The sequence below is a fragment of the Otolemur garnettii genome, unplaced genomic scaffold (assembly GCF_000181295.1).
Source record: "Otolemur garnettii isolate 467f Iridium unplaced genomic scaffold, OtoGar3 scaffold00071, whole genome shotgun sequence".
Taxonomy (NCBI): domain Eukaryota; kingdom Metazoa; phylum Chordata; class Mammalia; order Primates; family Galagidae; genus Otolemur; species Otolemur garnettii.
Window position 1 is genome coordinate 1,239,986 of NW_003852466.1, and position 21,021 is coordinate 1,261,006.

General features: G+C 42.0%; 1 protein-coding gene across 2 annotated transcripts in view; it reads left to right on the forward strand.

Annotated features, from left to right (window-relative positions):
* The window catches only part of ZNF317 (zinc finger protein 317), a 32,048-nt gene extending 19,500 nt beyond the window's left edge, over nucleotides 1–12,548 (forward strand). The window contains exons 2-7 of one of the 2 annotated variants that reach the window (XM_023515446.1): nucleotides 5,882–6,003; nucleotides 7,574–7,713; nucleotides 8,217–8,343; nucleotides 8,736–8,831; nucleotides 9,564–9,646; nucleotides 10,117–12,548. In XM_023515446.1, the coding sequence (XP_023371214.1) occupies nucleotides 5,973–6,003; nucleotides 7,574–7,713; nucleotides 8,217–8,343; nucleotides 8,736–8,831; nucleotides 9,564–9,646; nucleotides 10,117–11,439 (1,800 nt within the window). In that variant the 5' untranslated portion in view covers nucleotides 5,882–5,972 and the 3' untranslated portion in view covers nucleotides 11,440–12,548. The remainder of the gene's footprint in view (nucleotides 1–5,881; nucleotides 6,004–7,573; nucleotides 7,714–8,216; nucleotides 8,344–8,735; nucleotides 8,832–9,563; nucleotides 9,647–10,116) is intronic. The other variant, XM_012807550.2, reaches the window with a different exon arrangement.
* Nucleotides 12,549–21,021: the final 8,473 nt, after the last annotated feature.

The following is a 21,021-nucleotide window of genomic DNA, read 5'->3' on the forward strand; positions in this document are numbered from 1 at the left end:
AAAAAAAAAAAAAATCATAACAGTGTACATTAATGCATTTATGGGGTACAATGTGCTGATTTTGTATACAATTTGGAATGCTTACATCAAACTGGTTAACATAGCCTTCACTTCACTTAATTATTGTTTTAAGACATTTATACTTTACTCTTAATAGATTTGACATGTACCCTTGCAGTATGCACCATAGGTGAGATCCCACCAATTACCCTCCCTCTACCTGGCCTCCACCCACCCTTCCCCCCTCCCTTCTCCCTCCTCTTCCCTCCTTCATCTTGAACTATAATTGTGTTTTGTCTTTCATATGAATTATATATTGGTTTCATAATAGTACTGAGTACATTGCATGCTTTTTCTTCCATTTTTGAGATACTTTACTAAGAAGAATATGTTCAGCTCCATCCATGTAAACCTCTTTTTAAACGTAAAAGAGGTTTGGAGAGAGAGCAGGAGGAACACTTGAAGAAATTGTCCTGGAAGAATATTTTATGAGGAGGACCCCCCTCCTCCCCGGGGCAATTAAAGCAACACCAAAAATATATTACTGGGATCTGATCAAACTCAAAAGCTTCTGCACAGCCAAGAACATATAAGTAAAGCAAACAGACAGACCTCAGGATGGGAGAAGATTTTTGCAGGTTATGTTTCTGACAAAGGTTTGATAACTAGAATCCACAGAGAACTCAAACTAATAAGAAAAGAACAAGTGATTCCATTTCATTGTGGGCAAAAGACGAACAGATACTTCTGTGAAGAAGCAGGTGCATGGCCTACAGACACATGAAAAAAAATGCTCATCATCTTTAATCATCAGAGAAATGCAAGTCAAAACCATATTGAGATATCATCTAACTCTGTAAGTGTAGCCCACATAACAAAAATCCAAAACTATAGATGTTGGTGTGGATGTGGAGAGAAGGGAACACTTCTGCACTGCTGGTAGGAATTGCAAACTAATACGTTCCTTTTGGAAAGAAGTTTGGAGAACACTTAGGGAACTAAAAGTATACCTGCTGTTCGATCCTGCCATGCCTCTGCTAGGTATATATCCAGAAGACCAAAAATCACTGTACAACAAAGATAATTGCACCAGAATGTTTATTGCAGCCAATGCATAATTGCCAAGTCATGGAAGCAGCCCAGGTGCCCATTGACTTATGAATGGATTAACAAAATTTGGTATATGTATGCCAGGGGTCCTCAAACTTTATAAACAGAGGGCCAGTTCACTGTCCCTCAGACTGTTGGAGGGCCGGACTGCAAACCCCGGGATGAGTCAGCTGCTAAGCAGGACAGGCAGTGGCAGCAGAAACACCTGGCCAGCCAGATAAATGTCCTAGGCAGACATTTGAGCCTAGGGCTGTAGTTTGAGGACGCCTGATGTATACCATGGAATATTATACAGCCTATATCCTTATGTTTTAGACATCTCTTGCAATGGCATATAATTATATTATTTTTAATCTATTTTATGAATATCTGTATTTTAGTTAAACCATTAAGTTTATTAACAATGTATTAATGTATTTGAATGTTATGTTTGTCATATCTCTACTTTCTCTTCATTCTAGGCTTTTTTTCTCATTCTACTTTTTCACTGAACAGTTTGACTTTATTTAGTGTATTATTTCAGTGGTTCTCATGAGCAGCTCTTATCCATGTTTGTTTATTAGAGTCTTACATGTTGTCACTCTCCTGATTCACATGCCTTTCTTATGCATTTTAGTGCTTTGTTTTTATTGATATACGTAGTTGTACATACTTCCTTCTGTTTTAGATCTCAGAACAGATAATTGCATAGTCTTTTTTTTTGTTTCATTTTATTCACACATTTGCTGCTTTGTGTGCTTTACTTGGTTTTCACACTCTTTGCTTTCCTTCTTTGATTACTACTTTATCTCTGAAGTAACATCGTTTAGACTATTTCTTTTCTGGGACATTGTATACTGCAAAAGCAAAAAAAAAAAATGTTTTGCTCTCTTTCTCAATGGACATTTTGGTGGTTATAGGATTTTTATTTTATGCCAAAACTATGAAGACATAGTTATTTTCTGGCTTCCTTTATTGCTGAGAAGCAGTCAGCTGTTGACCTCACATTCATTTCTTTATTTTATTTCATTCATTTTCTGAGACAGGGTCTCTGTCACACAGGCTAGAATGCAGTGGCATCATCATAGCTCACTGATCTTCCTGCCTTGGCCTGCCAAAGTGCTAGGATCACAGGCGTGAGCCACAGCTCCCAGTTGTTTTGTAGTTCTTTATGTAATCTAAATACGAATTCTTTGTCAGTTACCACATTTTTCTGTGTATAATGCACACCCACATTTTTGGCCCAAAATTTGAAGAAAAAAATCTTTTATTTTAATTTAAAAAATTAAATTAATGTTTTTTATTATAAAGGGATTTTAACTTTTTTTAATTTTTATTTATTTATTTTTTTGAGACAGAGTCTCACTATGTCACCCTTGGTAGAATGCCGTGGTATCACAGCTTACAGCAACCTCCAACTCTTGGACTTAAGCGATTCTCTTGCCTCAGTTTCCCAAGTACCTGAGACTACAGATGCCTGCCACAACATCTGGCTATTTTTTTGTTGTTGTTGTAGTTGTTTAGTTGGCCCAGGCTGGGTTCGAACCCACCACCCTCTGTGTATGTGGCTGGCACCGTAACCACTGTGCTATGGGCACTTAGCCAATTAACATTTTTTAAAATATATTGTGATATAAGAAGTTTAATGTAACAAAAATTAACAAAACATAGAACAGATGAAAGGTACAATAAATTTTAGGTACCAGTAACAAACTTATGATATTTATGCATCATAGAAGGCCAAGAGCTCTCTTCATCACGGTCAAAATATCAGAAATGTCATCTTCTTCAGTTTACACATTAGTGGTATCTTCTGAAGAGTCACTTTCCTCATCTCGGTAACTTTCATCATCCTCAGTTCCATAGCATTGCTGATGCTGCATTTTTAAATGATTTCACAACTGCTTTCTTCTTGACACTGTTCCATCTTAGGATCTAATCATAAACCTGGGTGATAGATGTTTTCTTGTTCCTGCCTGTAGGTGTTAAATCATTACCAGCTGGCTGGCTGTGATGCCTGCTCTTTTCCCATTGACTGGATAGCCCACCAGATACCATAGCGAGTTGGGTTTGCAAGTTCACTGTGATTGCTTTTCCATTTTATGTAACATTGGCTTTCATCATAGTTCAATGGAAGTGATTACTATATTCCATGGTTTTATTTTGCATATCGATAGTGTCATTGATTTCTAGCATTCTAAGAACCAGTTTTTCTTTTTTGGAGACCCTGTCTCAGTGGCCTTGAGTAAAGTGCTGTAGTGCCATCCTAGCTCACAGCAACCTCAAACTCTTCAGCTTGAGCAATCCTCTTGCCTTAGCCTCCTGAGTAGCTGAGATTATAGCTGTGCACCACTACACCCAGCTACTTTTCTGTGTTTTTAGTAGAGAAGGGGGGTCTCACTCTTGCACAGGCTGGTCTTGAACTCTTGAGCTCAAGCAGTCCACCTGCCTCAGCTGCTCAGAGTGCTAGGATTACAGCCATGAGCCACTGTGCCCAATTTCTAGAGTTCTACTTTTAATGTAGATGAATAAATAAAATAATTTAAAACATACAGCTATGGAGTTAGTACTACCCATTTATAGTATGCGTCCTTATTTTTCCCTCCAAAATTTGGGCAAAAAAAGTGCACATTGTACACTGCAAAATTATAGTATATGTATTGGGTATGTTTTTTCCCAGTCTGTTGCTCACTGTTCATTTTAAAGGTGTCATTTGATAAGTAGAATTTTTGATTTTGGTAAAGTTAATTTTTTGTGGTTTTGTTAAATTTCCATTTCAGTTTAGTCTAAGATACTGTTGAGTAACTCAAGGTAGGTCATAAAGGCTTATGAATTTTATTGTTATCTGATTAATTGCAAAGTGTTTTTCAGATTCCTACTGATTTTTGTGTATGGAATGAGAAGAGAGGTCAAAGTTCCTTTTTTCAAGTTTTGCATTTTTACTGAAAATCATTTGACTGCATATATATAGGTCTGTAGTTATTCTAGTAATTCTTCATTACTTGGTCAAATTAGTAGTGTGAATCTTCCAAGTTTTTCTTTCTTAACATTGTTCTAACTCTTCTAGATCTTTTGCATTCTTAAGTTAGTTTTTTTTCTTTTTTTTTTGAGACAGAGTCTCACTATGTCACCCTCCATAGGGTGCTGTGGCATCACAGCTCACGGCAACCTCAAAGTCTTTTGGGCTTAAGTGATTCTCCTACCTCAGCCTCCCAAGTAGCTGGGACTACAGGCACCCGCCACAACACCTGGCTACTTTTTGGCTGTGGTTTTCATTGCCCTTTGGCAGGCCTGGCTGGGCTTGAACCTGCCACCTCTGGTGTATGTGGCTGGTGCCCTAGCCACTTGAGCTATAGGCACCGAGCCATTAAGTTAGATTTGGTTTGTCAATTTCAAGAAAGATGTCTACTGGAATTTTCATACGGACTGTGTTTATCTACAAATGAATTTGAAGGGATTGAATACCTTAATACATGTAATACTGAGTCTTAAATGTCCATGAAAACAAAATATTACTCATGTCTTTAAGATAACGTTAAGGAAACTGTTTTCATAGTTTTTAATTGTCTAGGTCTTTGCATAGGTTTTTTTTTTTTCTTTTGCAATTTGTGGCCAAGGCTGGGTTTGAAGGCGGTGCCCTACTCCTTTGAGCTACAGGCGCTGCCCCAAGTCTTTGCATAGTTTTTACTTGATTTGTTCCTAGGTATTTGATGTATGCTATCATAAATGAAATTATGTTTTAATCTTCATTTCCCAGTTCTTTGCTGATGTATGTATTTAAGTTATGAGTACCATGAAATGAAATGCAGGAATATTTCCTGACAGTAAAGGTAACTGTAAGAAAAGTTTTATTTCACAAAAACTGGCCACATTTTACATGATCTTTGGGAGACTGGAAGATTAGATCGACAAGTCTACTTTTCTCAAAGGTAGATTCCCCTTGGAGTTAGTGACTTCTGAGTTTCTCCTCTACTGTTTTGACTGGTTGTGTCTTCCCAGGGCCCTTCAGGGAGGACGCAGATGGTTGGAATTTTCCATGCTGGCCTTTTACTATTTAGGGTTTCTAACAGAGAGATAAAGGAATTTGGAAAAATAAACTGTTGAAGTGGTGAGTTGTGGTGAATCTTAGTTGGATAGTTGAGAGCAGGAGGTGGCTATTAGGGCACAGATGGCAAAAGCACAGGTGTCTCAGAATCTCTTTAAAGTGGGGGAATTACTATGAGAAGGTTGTGTAGGAGGTTTAGCCCAGAGTTCAGATTTCTGAATTGTCTGGGAGGTAAGGCTGATCATGGTGATGATACAGTGTACATTGTGGCCCAAGGATGTGTCTATTGATGTGGAATGTGGGTGCAAAAGATGTTGGTGACTGGAGTGTGTGGTCCTGGCTGGACCCTCCTCATGAATAGAACCATATTAAATGATGGTGTACCTTGAAGGTGAGAGGAAGAGCCTGGGACCAGTGTATTTCAGGAGTGAAAGAGTTCGAGTTGTGGTTGGTAGCAGATCACTTAGGAAGAGAGTGACTTTGAGCTCTACTTGAGGTAGATCAGGGACATCTCCCCTCCCCGCCCCATACACACACATACACACTCTTTGGAGGCTTTACCTAAGTAAGAGAAAGACTTAGGGTCAGGCAGAACTTGCTGTCCAAAAGAGGAAATGCCAAGAAACAAAACTCAATACATTAACGTACACAGTTACGATTTAATAAAAAAAAAAAAATGTTTTCCTTGGTGAGCAGGAGAGGGCAGCCTTTAATTACTTACTCCTGATGTTCTTTCATTTACTGTAGATGCCAGTGTGAAGAGTCCTGTGAGGGCAAGAGAGTAGCCTTCTGGTTCTCCCAGTGCCCTGTTATTCAGGCAAATTGTCATTCCCACAGGATGACTGCTCTCAGGCTGTCTCCCACATCTGGTAAGTGCCTGCCTTGGGGAATTGAGTGTAAGTGGTCTCTGCTATAGCCTCCATGGGTTACCAGGGTAGGGTGGGTGAGTCGAGAGGAGCAGAGCCCCAGCAGCCACCTGGTCACTGTGTCTGACTTAGGGTCTTGGTGTGTCTGGGACAGGGAGAACAGATGTGTATTTGGTGTGCAAAGAAGGCACAGGTGATGGGTAATCTTGCATTATTCTATTTATCATTGTGATGAATTTGAGCAAGGTAATAACTGTCTCTCTTAGAGCCTCCATTTCTTCACTCATATTTGGGAATGTATTTCTCTTCCTGCTGGTATGTAGGCCCACCACCCTTTCTTCTGCCTTTGAGTGGAATAGGGCTGCCCTGGCTTTTTATAACACATGTGTGTGAGAGAGAGTGTGTTTGGGGTGGACGCTGAAGAGTTAGTGTGGAACAGTTGCCCTGTTTGTGGGGTGGGAGTTGTGATGTAGAGAGTGTTTTAGGGGTGGACACTGAAGAGTTAGTTTGGAGCATTTGCCTTGTTTGTGGAGGTTGTGATGTAGAGTGTATTTGGTGTGGACACTGAAGAGTTAGTGTGGAGTAGTTGCCCTGCTTGTGGGGTGTCAGGGCCCGGGATTGGCCAGGTCTCAGGCCAGCTTAGGTAGGTTCCGGACGCGGACCGCTAAGCTACCTTGCTCAGGAACAGTTTCTCTTAGGTACCTGATGGCTATCCTTAGCTGGAGAGAGAGAGAGTGTGTGTGTCTTAGAGTAAAGCAGTCTTCTCAGCATAGATAGATCTTAGTCTTCAACAGAGCTTGGTAATCTTCAGCAGAGAGACACCGTGCGGGCATTCTGCAGGCAGGAGAGGACACAGAGTCAGAGTAAGGGAGTCCATGATAGAAAGTGCATGCTGTCCGACTGCCTTCTCCTCCAGCCTAATACAAGGCTGATCTCGTGCTTCTCAACACCACAGGTGTAGAGACTGCCAATTCACCACTGTTCTCATCTTGTGAGCTCTCATGCTTGTTAGGAGAGCTAAATCTCTCTCCATACCCTTTCCACCAAGGTGTTCCATTATTGAGCTACAGGTATTTCTTATAACTCTCACTCCTCCTAGCCATAAGGTATATGGACTGCTACAGTGGGGGTTGTGATGTAGAGAAAGTGTTTGGGGTGGACACTGAAGAGTTAGTGTGGATTAGTTGCCCTGTTTGTGGGGTGCGAGTTGTGATGTAGAGAGTGTTTGGGGGTGCACGCTGAGAGTTAGTGTGGAGCAGTTGCCGTGTTTGTGGGGGTTGTGATGTAGAGTTTGTGTTTGGGGTGGACGCTGAAGAGTTAGTGTGGCGCAGTTGCCCTGTTTGTGGGGTGGGGGTTGTGATGTAGAGAGTGTGTTTGGGGTGGACGCTGAAGAGGTAGTATGGAGCAGTTGCCCTGTTTATGGAGGTTGTGATGTAGAGTGTGTGTTTGGGGTGGGTGCTGAAGACTTAGTGTGGAGCAGTTGCCCTGTTTGTGGGGCTTGTGATGTAGAGCCGGTTCCCAGATCACAGCAGGTATTGAACTTGATTCACATAGATATTCTTTTCCCCTCTAGCTGTGTCTACCCAGGACCCCACCTGTCTGCAAGAGCCAGAATTTCCTCTTTCTTCAAAAGACCATTCCTGTCCTCAGAACTTGGACCTGTGTGCTTGCAGTGATCTGGAGCCTCACATACCAGCTGGGTTTGGTTCCCAGGTACACCATGTAGTCAGGGCCCCTGAGGTGGGAAGAGGCACTTCCCAGCACCACCCCCACCAACACCTATCAGAATGCTTTCAGATATTCGTCTTGACTGGTGGACATCTGAGCAGGGCCTGAGGGAGAACCAGTGAATATGCAGAGGCTGTCCTGGTGTTGGGGAAGTTAGGGGAAATGATTCTTGTAGCAAGTGTTCTCTCATGCTTTGCAGGGTGCTCAGGCCCACACCCTCAAAGAGGAAGTAAAACTGAAAGCATTCAGACCAGGGTAGAAGTGGAGAGATTTTGTCCCTTGTCAGAATTGAAGGAATGAAATGGGACAAGATCACCTCATAGGGAAGAGGAGATACCTGAGGACTGATGTCTAGAGGAAATCTACATAGCTTATTGTCTGAAAATCCCGTGTTGGGGCTCTCATGCCCAGTCTTCAGCCTGAGCCTGCCTTCTGTGAACACCAGTGGGCTGGTTTCTCACTGACCCCAAACATGTGTGGTGTTTCAGGAATCAGTGACTTTCCAGGATGTTGCTGTGGACTTCACTGAGAAGGAGTGGCCCCTGTTGGATTCTTCCCAGAGAAAACTGTACAAGGATGTGATGCTGGAGAACTATAGCAACCTCACTTCGCTGGGTATGGCTGGCACCATTTCTTTGTTTCTTCACTTGTGAATCAGATGTTTTAAAGTACTCACTGTGACCCAGGATCTGTGCAGGAGTTCAGAACACAGGCTGCCCTGGTGTTTAGCCTCATGCTGTCTCCCATGACCATTGACCTTGGAGGGTCTCCAGTGTGTGTCTGAGCTCAGGCCTTTCTTTTGGAAGGCCAGTGTGTGGGGTTTTGTGGTTTTGTTTTCCATGAAAGATGTTAAGTGTGTTCTTTAGAAACTGGGCACCATCATTTTTCTCTTCCTAAGTCAGACTTGTCCACCTTCAGAACACTGAAAACCAAAGTATTGATCCCAGTCTAGTGGAAGGGATTTCCCCTATGGCCCTCTCTCAACTGTGTTTTTCCTGTGAGTACAGGGTATCAGGTTGGCAAGCCCAGTCTCATTTCTCACCTGGAGCAAGAGGAAGAACTGAGGATGGAAGAGATGGGCACTCAGCAAGGCCCTGGTCCAGGTGCGTGAGCAGGAGGAAAGCAGCCATGCTGTGACTCAGCTCCACTCAGTGGGTGGGGGAGGTGCATTGGAAAGTGTCAACCAGGGAAGTTAGGAATTGCTCTCTCTCTCGTTGCCTATCCATTCTCTCACAAATTCTTTAGCCTCTTTTATCTTAGCATTTGGTGTTTCTGTGTGGGCTTTTTGTCCCATTCTTTCATATTCAATTTTCTTTTTTTTTTTTTTTTTTTTGAGACAGAGTCTCATTGTGTCCCCCTCTGTAGCGTGCTGTAGCATCACAGCTTGCAGCAACCTTGAACTCTTGGACTTAAGCAATTTTCTTGCTTCAGTCTCCTAAGTAGCTGGGACCACAGGTGCTTACCACAACCCCCAGCTATTATTTTGTTGCAGTTGTCATTGTTGATTTTAGCTGGCCTGGGTTAGACTCAAACCCACCAGTCTTGGTATATGTGGCTGGTGCCCTACCCACTGAGCTGTGGGTGCTGCCCATATTTGATATTTCTGATCATACTCTGTCATTATCAGCATCCATCTGAATTGACTTAAATTTCTCCCCATCACTGGCAAATACCTCACACAATCTGATTTTCAACAATTATTTTTGTTTACATTTGTGTCTTGTCCTTTTGTATCACCTTCCCTTAGGGTTAGAATCTGCAAAGTAATCCACCTATTTTTGTCACCATGATCACAATGTATTCTTTTTTGAGCAAGTTCATACTTTGTGTTTCAGATTGGGAGACTCCATCTAATACCAAGTGGTCAATTCTTATGGAAGATATCTTTGGGAAGGAGACATCCACTGTTTTGACAATGGTAAGAGTTCCTTGGGATATTCCTTTAGTTATTCCTTCCCCATTCTCAGAGACTGGGGCAGCCCATGTTAGGAAAGCAGCTTGAGGACCAGGCACATGGTAATTCCCCAGGAGGAAGCATATTCCAGAGACACTGAATACTGTCAAGTTTGGAAAAAACCTCCACCTAGTCTCAAAGTTCTTCACTCAGAGTTCTCATTAGTATTTCCAATATTGAGCATTAAGTCTCAGTTCAGTTTTAAGTAGTGAACAAACTGCATGCAGAAGCCTTTGTAAAAGTTACAGTCATGGAGCCTTACAGCTTAGCATTTGCATATTCTCTGATGGTGTTCAAATGGAATAGGAATAGTACATTTGCACTGCAAAGTATGACATCTCTCTAGTATGCTTCTATTTGTAGCAGTGTATGCAGGGATGATCCTTAGAAATGTAATGAATGTGTGAAATGCTTAGCACTCATCTCTTAACCAGCAGGAAAGAGCTCGTCTTGGAGAGAAATCCACTAAATACGCACACTTGTTTGAAGTCTTCAGCATGGGTGCTCATCTTACCCAGCCAATGGGAAGGCATGCTGGCAAGAGGCCCTATCACCGCCGCGACTATGGGGTAACTTTCAATAGCAGGCCACACCTGACTCAACATGTGAGCATGTTTGATGGCAGAAAAATGCATGAATGTCATCAGTGCCAAAAAGCATTCACAACAAGTGCTTCCCTCACCCGGCACAGGAGAATACACACTGGGGAGAAACCCTATGAATGCACTGACTGTGGGAAAGCCTTCAATGACCCTTCAGCCCTTAGGAGTCATGCGAGGACTCACCTCAAAGAGAAGCCCTTTGACTGCAGTCAGTGTGGAAATGCATTCCGGACCCTTTCGGCCCTGAAGATACACATGAGAGTTCACACTGGTGAGAGGCCTTACAAGTGTGATCAGTGTGGGAAGGCCTATGGCAGGAGCTGCCACCTTATTGCACATAAGAGAACGCACACTGGAGAGAGGCCCTACGAATGTCTCGACTGTGGGAAAGCTTTCCAGCACCCCTCCCATCTTAAAGAGCATGTCAGGAACCATACTGGGGAGAAACCCTACGAATGCACGCAGTGTGGCAAAGCCTTCCGATGGAAGTCTAATTTTAATCTGCACAGGAAGAACCACATGGTAGAGAAAACCTATGAATGTAAGGAATGTGGGAAATCCTTTGGTGATCTCGTGTCACGGAGGAAACACATGAGAATTCATATTGTCAAGAAGCCTGTTGAATGCCGACAGTGTGGGAAAACCTTCAGGAACCAGTCTATCCTGAAGACACACATGAACTCTCACACGGGAGAGAAACCCTATGGGTGTGATCTCTGTGGGAAAGCTTTCAGTGCAAGCTCAAACCTCACTGCACATAGGAAAATTCACACTCAAGAGAGACGCTATGAGTGCATGACCTGTGGGAAGGTCTTTGGTGATTACCTATCCCGGAGGAGGCACATGAGCATTCATCTTGTAAAGAAACGCGTGGAGTGTAGGCAGTGTGGGAAAACCTTTAGAAACCAGTCAACCCTGAAGACACACATGCGGAGTCACACAGGAGAGAAACCATATGAGTGTGATCACTGTGGGAAAGCTTTCAGCATAGGCTCTAATCTGAACGTGCACAGGAGAATCCACACTGGGGAGAAGCCTTATGAATGCCTGATCTGTGGGAAAGCCTTCAGTGACCACTCATCCCTGAGGAGTCACATGAAAACTCACAGAGGAGAGAAGCTCTTTGTGTCGCCAGTGTGGAAGAGGCTCCAGTGACCAAGTGCTTTAATGTGAGCACTCAGATGGGAAATGAGCCTTGTGCATGTGAGAAGGCAGGAAGCTTCTCATGAGCGGTCACCTTGCTAGGCACAAGAGAATACACATAGCTCAGGAGAAATCTAGTTCCTGTAGAGACTATGGAAAGACAAGGTGTTCTCATCCCTTAGATTTGCAAGACTTTACTCTGGGGTAGAAGACATACTTCTGTAGTATAGAGAAGCCTTCATGGTACATTCTGCTTTTAAACATATGAGAACTTAGGGAACAGAAGCCTTGGCTTGGTATCTAATGTCAAGATGACTGTAGCATCACCTCTCTCCTTTTGGGCACAAGAGTTAATCACTGTACAGGGGAGAATCTCTGTGAAGCTCTGCAGTGACTGGGGAAACTTTTCCTGGTCTCGTGCTTTTAGTATCCATGAGAGAAATCATACTGAAAAGAGGAGTGTAGGAAAGTCACTAACACGGGTCAGCAGACCATGGTTTGTATAGCTTGCAAACTGACAATAGTTCCATTTGTAAAAAGGAAGAATAAATGACAGAGACCATCTGTGGCCAACAAAACCTATATATACTTGCTATCTGGCACTTTGCGGAAAAGCAATGCTGACCCTTGATCTACAGCAGTGGTCTCATTTGGGGATAATTTTGCTGTCCAGGAGTTTCTTGGCAGCGTCCTTTGGAGACATTTTTGGTTTATTAGAACTGGGGGGGAGGTCAAAGAGTGAGGCAGGTGCTGCTGGCGTGTAGCAAGAAGACATCAGGGGCACTGCTAAATGTCCTAAAATGTTTAGGACCTCCCACCCTCAAAGAATTATGTGCCCTCAAATGTCACCATTGCTGAGGTTGCAGATAATCACTGTTATTTCTTAGCTTTTACCCACAGTAATCCCTCCATTTTTATGAATTCTTGTGAGCACTTAAATAGAAGAAGGTTCTTTTCAAAACTTAGAAAATATAATAGTGATGATGTGCATATGAGAGTTCTTGAGAGACCCCAGTGGGATTCTTCCAATGGATATGGAATTACACTTAATCAGTCTTTCTTCATGGAAACAGAGCCCAGCTCATTAATTTTTATTTTATTTATTTATTTATTTATTTTTGCAGTTTTTGGCCGGGGCTGGGTTTGAACCTGCCACCTCCGGCATATGGAACTGGTGTCCTACTCCTTTGAGCCACAGGTACCGCCCTAGTTTCTATTTTTAAGTTTATATTCTTCCAAATAACCCACATCATGAAAAGTCTGTATATAACATTTTTACTAGAGCCTCATCCTGAAAACATTTTAATTTCCTTTGCGATAACTTACTTGACCAGTGGCTTACTTAGGATTATGTTATGTACTGTGTAACATGTGAGTATTTTTTAGTACCTGTTTGTTACTGGTATTTAATTCATTTGCATTGTAATCAAAGCATGGTGTCTTTGTTGGAACCTCTGGCAGCTTGCTGTGCAGCCAAGAGTGGCACATATTTGTTCCTCTAGTGTCCAGTCTCACCTTCTTCCCCATCAGGAGAATCCAGGTTTTTTCTCAGATTAGTAAGGTGTGCTATTTCTTTTTTTTTTTTTTTTTTTGAGACAGTTTGAAGCTCTCACCCTAGGCATCACACCTTACAGCAACCTCAAACTCTTGGGCTTAAGCAATTCTCTTGCCTTAGCCCCCCAAGTAGCTGGGATGACAGGTACCTGCCACAACACCTGGCTATTTTTTTTGTTGTTGCAGTTGTTATTGTTGCTTTTTAGTTGGCCCATGCCAGGTTTGAACCTGCCAGCCTCGGGCATGTGGTCGGCGCCCTACCCACTGAGCTACAGGCACTGTCTATAAGGTGTGCTATGTTAAAGAACCTCATACAGTGATTTTTGCAACTAGTGTAGTCCATGTACCATAGCCCTGGCCTTTGACAGACAAACAGATAGAAGTCACTATGTGGGCTTCTGGGAAGGGTCTTTAAAAATAAGTCATTCATTCATATTTTTTTGTTTTTTTTGAGACAGAGCCTCAAGCTATCCCCCTGGGTAGAGTGCCATGGCATCACGCTCACAGCAACCTCCAACTCCTGGGCTCAAGCGAGTCTCCTGCCTCAGCCTCCCAAGTAGCTGGGACTACAGGCGCCCACCACAACGCCTGGCCATTTTTTGGTTGCAGCCATCATTGTTGTTTGGCGGGCCCGGGCTGGGGATTCGAACCTGCCACCTTAGGTGTATGTGGCTGGCACCTTAGCCGCTTGAGCCACAGGCACTGAGCCAAGTCATTCATTCTTACCTGAATTCTTTTCTTCTTCTTCTTTTCTTTGCTTTTTACCCTAGTTCTCACCTTGCAAGGAGAGCCATTACCTGATGTCAAAGTTTTATCATGTAACATGAGGATGAAAGCCATGTTCTAGGGAAGTCACTTAAGAAAGGTTGCAGTGACCCTGTTCACCCCTCTGTCGCTTCCATGAGTGTCTTCACTCGCCCTGGATTTGTTGCTTCCAAACTTCCTATTATATGAGAAGAAATAAAATTGACTATTGGTTTAAGCTGCTATGGCTGTGTCATTGCTTTTCTATTGACTTACTTTATTTATGGTGGGAGGAAGGTTCTGCACCCAGGTGGATGCTGTCTGCAACTCACATCTCTGCTGGTAAGTTTTATAACTGCTACCTAAATGTATGGGCATAACATTTATGCTTTAAATTGTTGGTTATAGGTTTTAAATTCTTTTCTTTTTTCTTATTCTTTTCTTTTCTTTTTTTTTTTTTTTTTTTTTTTGAGGCAGTGTCTTGCTATCTCACCCTGGGTCTAGTGCCATGGCAGCAACCTCGAACTCCTGGGCTCAAATGATCCTCCTGACTCAGCCTCGAGAGTAGCTGATACTGCAGGCCTCCCAGACCTGCTAATTTTTCTGTCTTTTATAGAGATGGGGTCTCACTCTTGTTCAGGCTGGTTTTGGACTCCTGGTATCAAGTTATCCTGCTGCTTTGGCCTCCCAGAGTGCTGGGATTACAGGTGTGAGCAACCATGCCTGGCCTATTTTCTTATTTATTGATAGACGTATGTTTTCACAAAAGCCCAAGGAAATAGGTACTGTCACCATCTTCATGGTGCATATGGAATATAGTCTGAGGCAAGAAGTTTAGTTCAGTCTGTGAGCTAATACTGCTGTTTGGGTTTGAACCCTGGTACCTGGCTCCGGAGTCCACACCTCTTATGCCAGGTACTGTTCTGTGCTGTGCAGGATCTGTATTGAGACTATGGATTAGATGGAGTCTAATAGGGGTGGGGCACTGATGCACAGATGAGTTAGATGTGTTGTATTCATGTAGTGATAAGTGCATGGAGGAAATCTCATCTATGGTGGTGACAGCAGGAACTTGGGGCTTGAGTGGAGCTTTTGGGTGGGTAGAGAAATTGTTAAAGGGCCATTTGAGCAGTGATGTAAATGAACTGTGAGCGTGCAATGTATTGTAACCTGAGCAGGAGCAGCTCAGAGGCCATGAAGAATTGTGTTGGCTTTACTTTTCATTCTCAATGTGGCAGGAAGTCTAGAGGATTTTGAATAAAGGGGTGACAACTAATATCTGTTTTCAGAGACAGATCCCATCTCAGTGGCTTCTGGGTTAATAAGCTAAAGAGAGGACCAAGATACCAATAGAAAAATCCATTAGAAGACCATTGAAGAATTCAAGTTGTTTTGTTTTTCTTTTCAATTTTCTTTATTTTCAGTTTGTAGAACATCTGATATAGCTTGAAGTTCACTGAGTGCCATTTTTATTTGTTGAATCCATTTAGTGATTCTTTAAAATCTTATGTCTTAGGTCCTTAAGGAAATAGGTGTTCCTCCACAGTTCAGTGTGGATTTGCTCCAAAAGGTTCAGCTTAGAACTGCCTTGGCTCTCTGAGGGGGATGAGGGAGAGGATCTGTGGAAATAAGTCTTGCTTTGCAGATCTTTTTGTAACAGCTGGAAAAGACTATGTGTTCTGCTCCCACCCCCAAGACTTGAGTGTTTAGGGGTGCAGTAACTGAACAGACACACCTTCCCTTCCACCTCATTCTTCCTTGTTCCACCAGACAAGAGAAAACCTCATGTAAGGAACAAGGAATCCTTACCTGAAAGGAGGTCTCAGGTACTTATTAGCAGTCAGTAAGTGATGACAGGTAACTCTGATAACATTGGACATTTTGCAAACCACATTTTGTTACATAGCAGAACCCAATCCCATAGGAATCTAAATTCTTTTTTTTTTCTTTCTTTTTTTTTTTTTATTGATTGGTAACTATGTACATTAATGCACTTCTGGGGTACAGTGTGGGGTTTTCACATGCAATCCGAAATACTTCCATAAAACTGGTCAACACAGCCTTCATGTCATTTTCTCAGTTATTGCTTTAAAACGTTCACATTCTACTCTTAGATTCACCTGTACCCCTATAAGATAAACCTCAGAAGTGATCCCTCCAAACCCCCTCCCTCCACCCATTCCCCCCTCCCTTCTCCCTCCCAGGAATCTAAATTCTAGGCTGGGAAGGCTAAGAATGAGCCTGGAAGGCCCACCAGGATCTCGTGGCTGTGCAGATCTCAGACCTTGCATGTTTGGAGGGAGTGTACATGCTCTAAAATGAGTCTGTTCAGCTTCCTTCCCCTGCCATGTGGAGAACCAACCATAGCCACTGCAGTACAACACAGAACCTGGGGTGTTGGCAGGAGTGGGTGGTGAACACTGACTTAGGGCCAGATTTGTTGTTTGATTCTCTTCTACCCCTGCCTGGTTCATCTTCAGGCCCTGTGCTCCCTCCAGCAGTTGTCTTCTGCCTTCTCCCATTCCCACATTGCCATTTTTGAACTTCCTTAACTCATCACATAGATCCACAGTCTTGTGCTGCCTATGGCTGGTAGCCTGGGCATAATTCCATACCTGCACACAGCACACACACAAACTCAGTATTTGTGTCCTGGGGATTGAGTTTGGGATTTGGAGTAGAGTGTCCAAGAAGACAGTGGGGCTCCTTCCTTTCTTGGAGTTTACCTGAAAGAAGATTTATGTGTCATTCTGGCTGTCTCCTTTGTAAAAAGCTGGGGAGCTCTCAAGTGTGAGCTTAGACATGGGTTTCTTGGACTAGAGATCCCCAATCCCGTCTGAATCTGTGAGTGTATTTGTGTTTCTTGAAAAGATCTAGTTGTGTTTACCAATTTGGTGGCAGGGTGTGTTGTACTCAGATACCTCATCAGAATGGATAACCCATTTTGCCTGCATCACTTATGAAACAAATGCTTTTATAAATGATACCTGGCTCATATTAAACTCTTGTAAATACTGGAAATTAACTGATTAATCCCATTAACGCTATATTTATGTTCTGCTTCTATGTATTCTTAGGCACTGGAAATGTTGCAGTACACAAAACAGATCACATTCACACCGATCTTTATGTTAAACATTGGAGTCGGAGTACAGGACGGATGAAACCTATAATGGGTACACTGCATAATCATTTTTTGCCACTTTGCCTTTTTGGGAAACATAGTCCTCATAGGAATCTCAAGAAGTGGCTTCTGTGTGTATTTCAGCTTCTCCTAGAATAGAGGACTGGAATTCTTCTTGTATCACCCAGGCTCTTATTGCTAGTACAGAGCAATTCCAGTTTGTTCTCTGAGACTTGGTCTTTTACTCCATGTGTTTGGTTCTCAGTTTTTAAGATTTGAAAAATGTTTGCATGGTCATCTCAAAACTTCTATTTTTGTTTTCAAGGGCAATTGCGTTTGCATTAAAATTTTCATTTTTCTTTTAAATAATGTCCTTAAGTCCATTCACTTCTATCTGTCATGGACTCTGAAATTTTTCCCAAGAAAATATTTCCTGTTTAGACCATTGAAGGCCTTTATTTGTCTTTAGCTCATTGCTACTTTTCTGAATTCAGAATAAAAGCTATTCTTAAAATTATTTTGAGAATCTAAATCAATCAGTTTGCTTCCCAGAAACAGAAGGTCCAGCCTTGGGCCTTGACAATTACTATCATTTTGTTAAATGAAGCCTAGAGATGTACTGACAATTATTTTGACCTAACATTTGTGATAATTTTTTGATAGTTGTCTCTGTGCTTCTTCCAAGAAGATGGTAGATTATTTGAGCTCTTTGCATAGATTAGCAAGTCTTTCCAACTTCACTAGAGTATTGTCATTAACTTTCCAGAGAAGAAGAAAAAAGTACAAAGAGTCACCTTGGCAGCTGGAATCTGGGACCAGAGTCAAGTGCTTCCTCTGACAGCCCTTACCTTACCTCTTCTACCAACTGGCAGAGCCACTGGGCTCCCAGTTTGTGGCTCACTGTTTGCCTTTGGCTTCCTGAAATCCCTGCCCCCTCATTTCCCCTGTGCAGTGCTTCCACACAAATCTTTGGGTGTGTGGTCAGGTGCAGCTGCATATCTGGAGTGGAAGTGCTGAATGCACAGGAAACCTTGGCCAAAAGTTTTCTTAGGCTTATTTGTGAAGAAGTAGCAATCACTTACTGGCTTCTGTCTAGGTTTGGGAAAACAATTTTGCACCCTAGAGGCCTAAGGTGGAGAGAGAGTAGAATGGGGCCTTTTCTTTAATGAGGAGCCAGGGGAGGTCCTTCACCACTGCTCCCTTTGTGCCCAATTCCTCTGTCAACAGTTATTAGGGGAGTGGAAAATAATGAATCCCATAGATAGCCTTAGTAGCTGTTGCATCTCATTGCATTTACCTGCCAGTTCTTGGGATAGACAAAGAATCTCACACAGCCTCTGGAGGTGATCTTCTAATCGCACTAACACACTCTTCTTGTCTCTTGTTTTCAGTTCTTGAGATCATACAATTCCAGGAGGGACCACCTCTGTCTTGTTGACATTTGGGCAAACTTCAACCCATTGAGGAATTTTTCCTCTTCAGGGAACCTAATGAATGTCAGTTAAGTGCCTCACTCTTAATTAGGTTTGGAGAAGAAAGATTGATAAGAGATGGTGCTGCCCTTACGGGAGTACAGGTCTAGGAGAAGGAGAGAGAGATCAACAGTAAACCAGACAGCTGGTACGACAACAGAATCCATGGGGAGGCCCCAAGGAGGGCAATCAGGAGAGTCACAGAAGAGACCGTGGAAGCTGAGTGCAGATGGCTTATGTCGAGTTTACATGCATGCTTGAGGAAGCATGCCACTCCTGATTGCAAGAGGCATAGAAGAAAGGACAATATATCACATTATGGAGATCAAAGATCTTTGTAGTAGGAGGCAAGGCTGGAGAGTTGTTGGCACATTGTATGACACACATAAGTATGTTAATTTCAGTCTCAGTTTCATTGTTAATTGGGAACTGATACAAATCCACTGACATTTGATAACAATTTGTAGTTGAGCCAGGTAGCTGGTATCCTATTGAGGAGTGGGATGAAGGGGGCCTGTTTCTATTAGCTTTTGTTGCATGACCTCCATTTACTTGCTTTACAGTTTGCTAGTTGATAGTCTGGGCTGTGCTCAGCTGGTAGGGCATTCTCTCTCCTGTCTGGCTTGGGGGTTGCTTGCCTCTCAGGAGATAGAATGCCCCACCAGCTGAGCACAGCCCAGACTATCAACCAGCAAATCGTAAACCAGGTAAATGGAGGTCATGCAACAAAAGCTATTTCCATCAAAATTCTACCAAACCTTTAGAGAGGAACTAGTACTATTTCCTTCAGAGTTTCATACTTATGAGAATAGAGTTTTATTTAATATTCATTAAGGATTTGTTGAATTTCTGAGGAGTCTGTGGTTATTTGGCCTTTATCATTTATGATTGATGAAATTAGGGATTTTACTCTTCTACTTCTGGTTAGGTTAGCCAATGGTTTATCTATTTTATTGATCTTTTCAAAAAACCAACTCTTTCATTGGTGGATCTGTTGTATGATTCTTTTGTTTTCAATTTCATTTAGTTCTGCCCTAATTTTAGTTATTTCTTTTCTTCTGCTGGGTTTAGGGTTGGAACGTTCTTCCTTTTCCAGTTGCTTGAGCTGTCCCATTAAGTTGTTGACTTCCTCTCTTTTTGTTCTCTTGAGGAAGGCCTGCAATGCTATAAATTTCCCTCTTAGGACTGCCTTTGCGATATCCCAGAGGTTCTGATTGTGCGTGTCTTTATTATCTTTATTTTCCAAAAATTGAGTAATTTCCTTCTTAATTTCATCTATGACCCATCTATCATTCAGCATGAGATTATTTAGTTTCCATGTTTTTGTATGCGTATGCAGATTCCTGTTATTACTAAATTCAACTTTTATTACATGATGGTCCAAGTAAATACAAGGAATGATTTCTATTCTTTCTTTCTTTCTTTCTTTCTTTATATTTCTTATAGCATAACTGAACTGTGTACATTAATGCAATCATGGGGTACTAGTATGCTGTTTTCATGTACATTTTTAAATACTATCATCAAACTGGTTAACATAACCTTCATGTCATTTTCTGAGTTATTGAGTTAAAACATTCATACTCTGCTTTTAGAAAGATTCACTTGTACCCTTATAAGATAAACCATAGAGGTGACCCCACCAATCACCCTCCTTTCCCCCAACTACCCACCTCAGCTCCCCCTCCCACTCCCTTCCCATATTCTAAGGCTATAATTAGGTTATGACATTCCTATAAAAGCTATGAATTAGTTTCAAAGTAGGGCTGTGTACATTGGAACTTTTTCTTCCATTCTTGAGATACTTTGCTGAGAATAACATTTTCTAATTCCATCCATATAAACATGAAGGAGGTAAAGGCTCCATCTTTCTTTAGGGCTGCATAGTATTCCATGGTGTACATATACCACAATTTATTGATCCATTCATGGGACGATGGGCATTTGGTCTTCTTCCATGACCTAGCAATTATGAATTGGGCTGCAGTAAACATTCTGATACAGATATCTTTGTTGTAATTCGATTTTTTGTCTTCTGGGTATACACCTAATAAAGGAATTGCAGGATCAAATGGCAGGTCTATTTTTAGTTCTCTCAGTGTTCTCCAGATGTCTTTTCAAAATGAATGACTTAATTTGTATTCCCACCAGCAGTGTAGACATGTTCTCTTTTCTCCACATCCACGCCAACATCTCTGGTTTTGGGATTTTGTGATATGGGCTAATCTTACTGGGGTTAGGAGGTACCTCAAAGTAGTTTTGAATTGCATTTCTCTGATGATTAAGGATGGTGAGCATTTTTTCATATATCTGTAGGCCATGTACCTGTCTTCTTTAGAGAAATTTCTATTCAAGTCCCTTGCCCACCCTGAGATGGGATCGCTTGTTTTTTTCTTGCTAATACGTTTGAGTTCTCTGTGGATTCTGGTTATTAAACCTTTGTCAGAGACATAACCAGCAGATATCTTCTCCCATTCTGAGGGCTGTCAACCAGCTTTATTACTGTGTTCTTGGCTGTGCAGAAACTTTTAAGTTTGATCAGGTCCCAAAAGTGTATTTTTGACATTGCTTCAAATTCCCGAGGGGTCCTTCTCATAAAATTTTTACCCAAGCTGATTTCTTCAAGTGTTTTCCCTACACTTTCTTCTAGTATTTTCATAGTTTCATGTCTTAAGTTTAAATCTTTAATCCAGTGAGAGT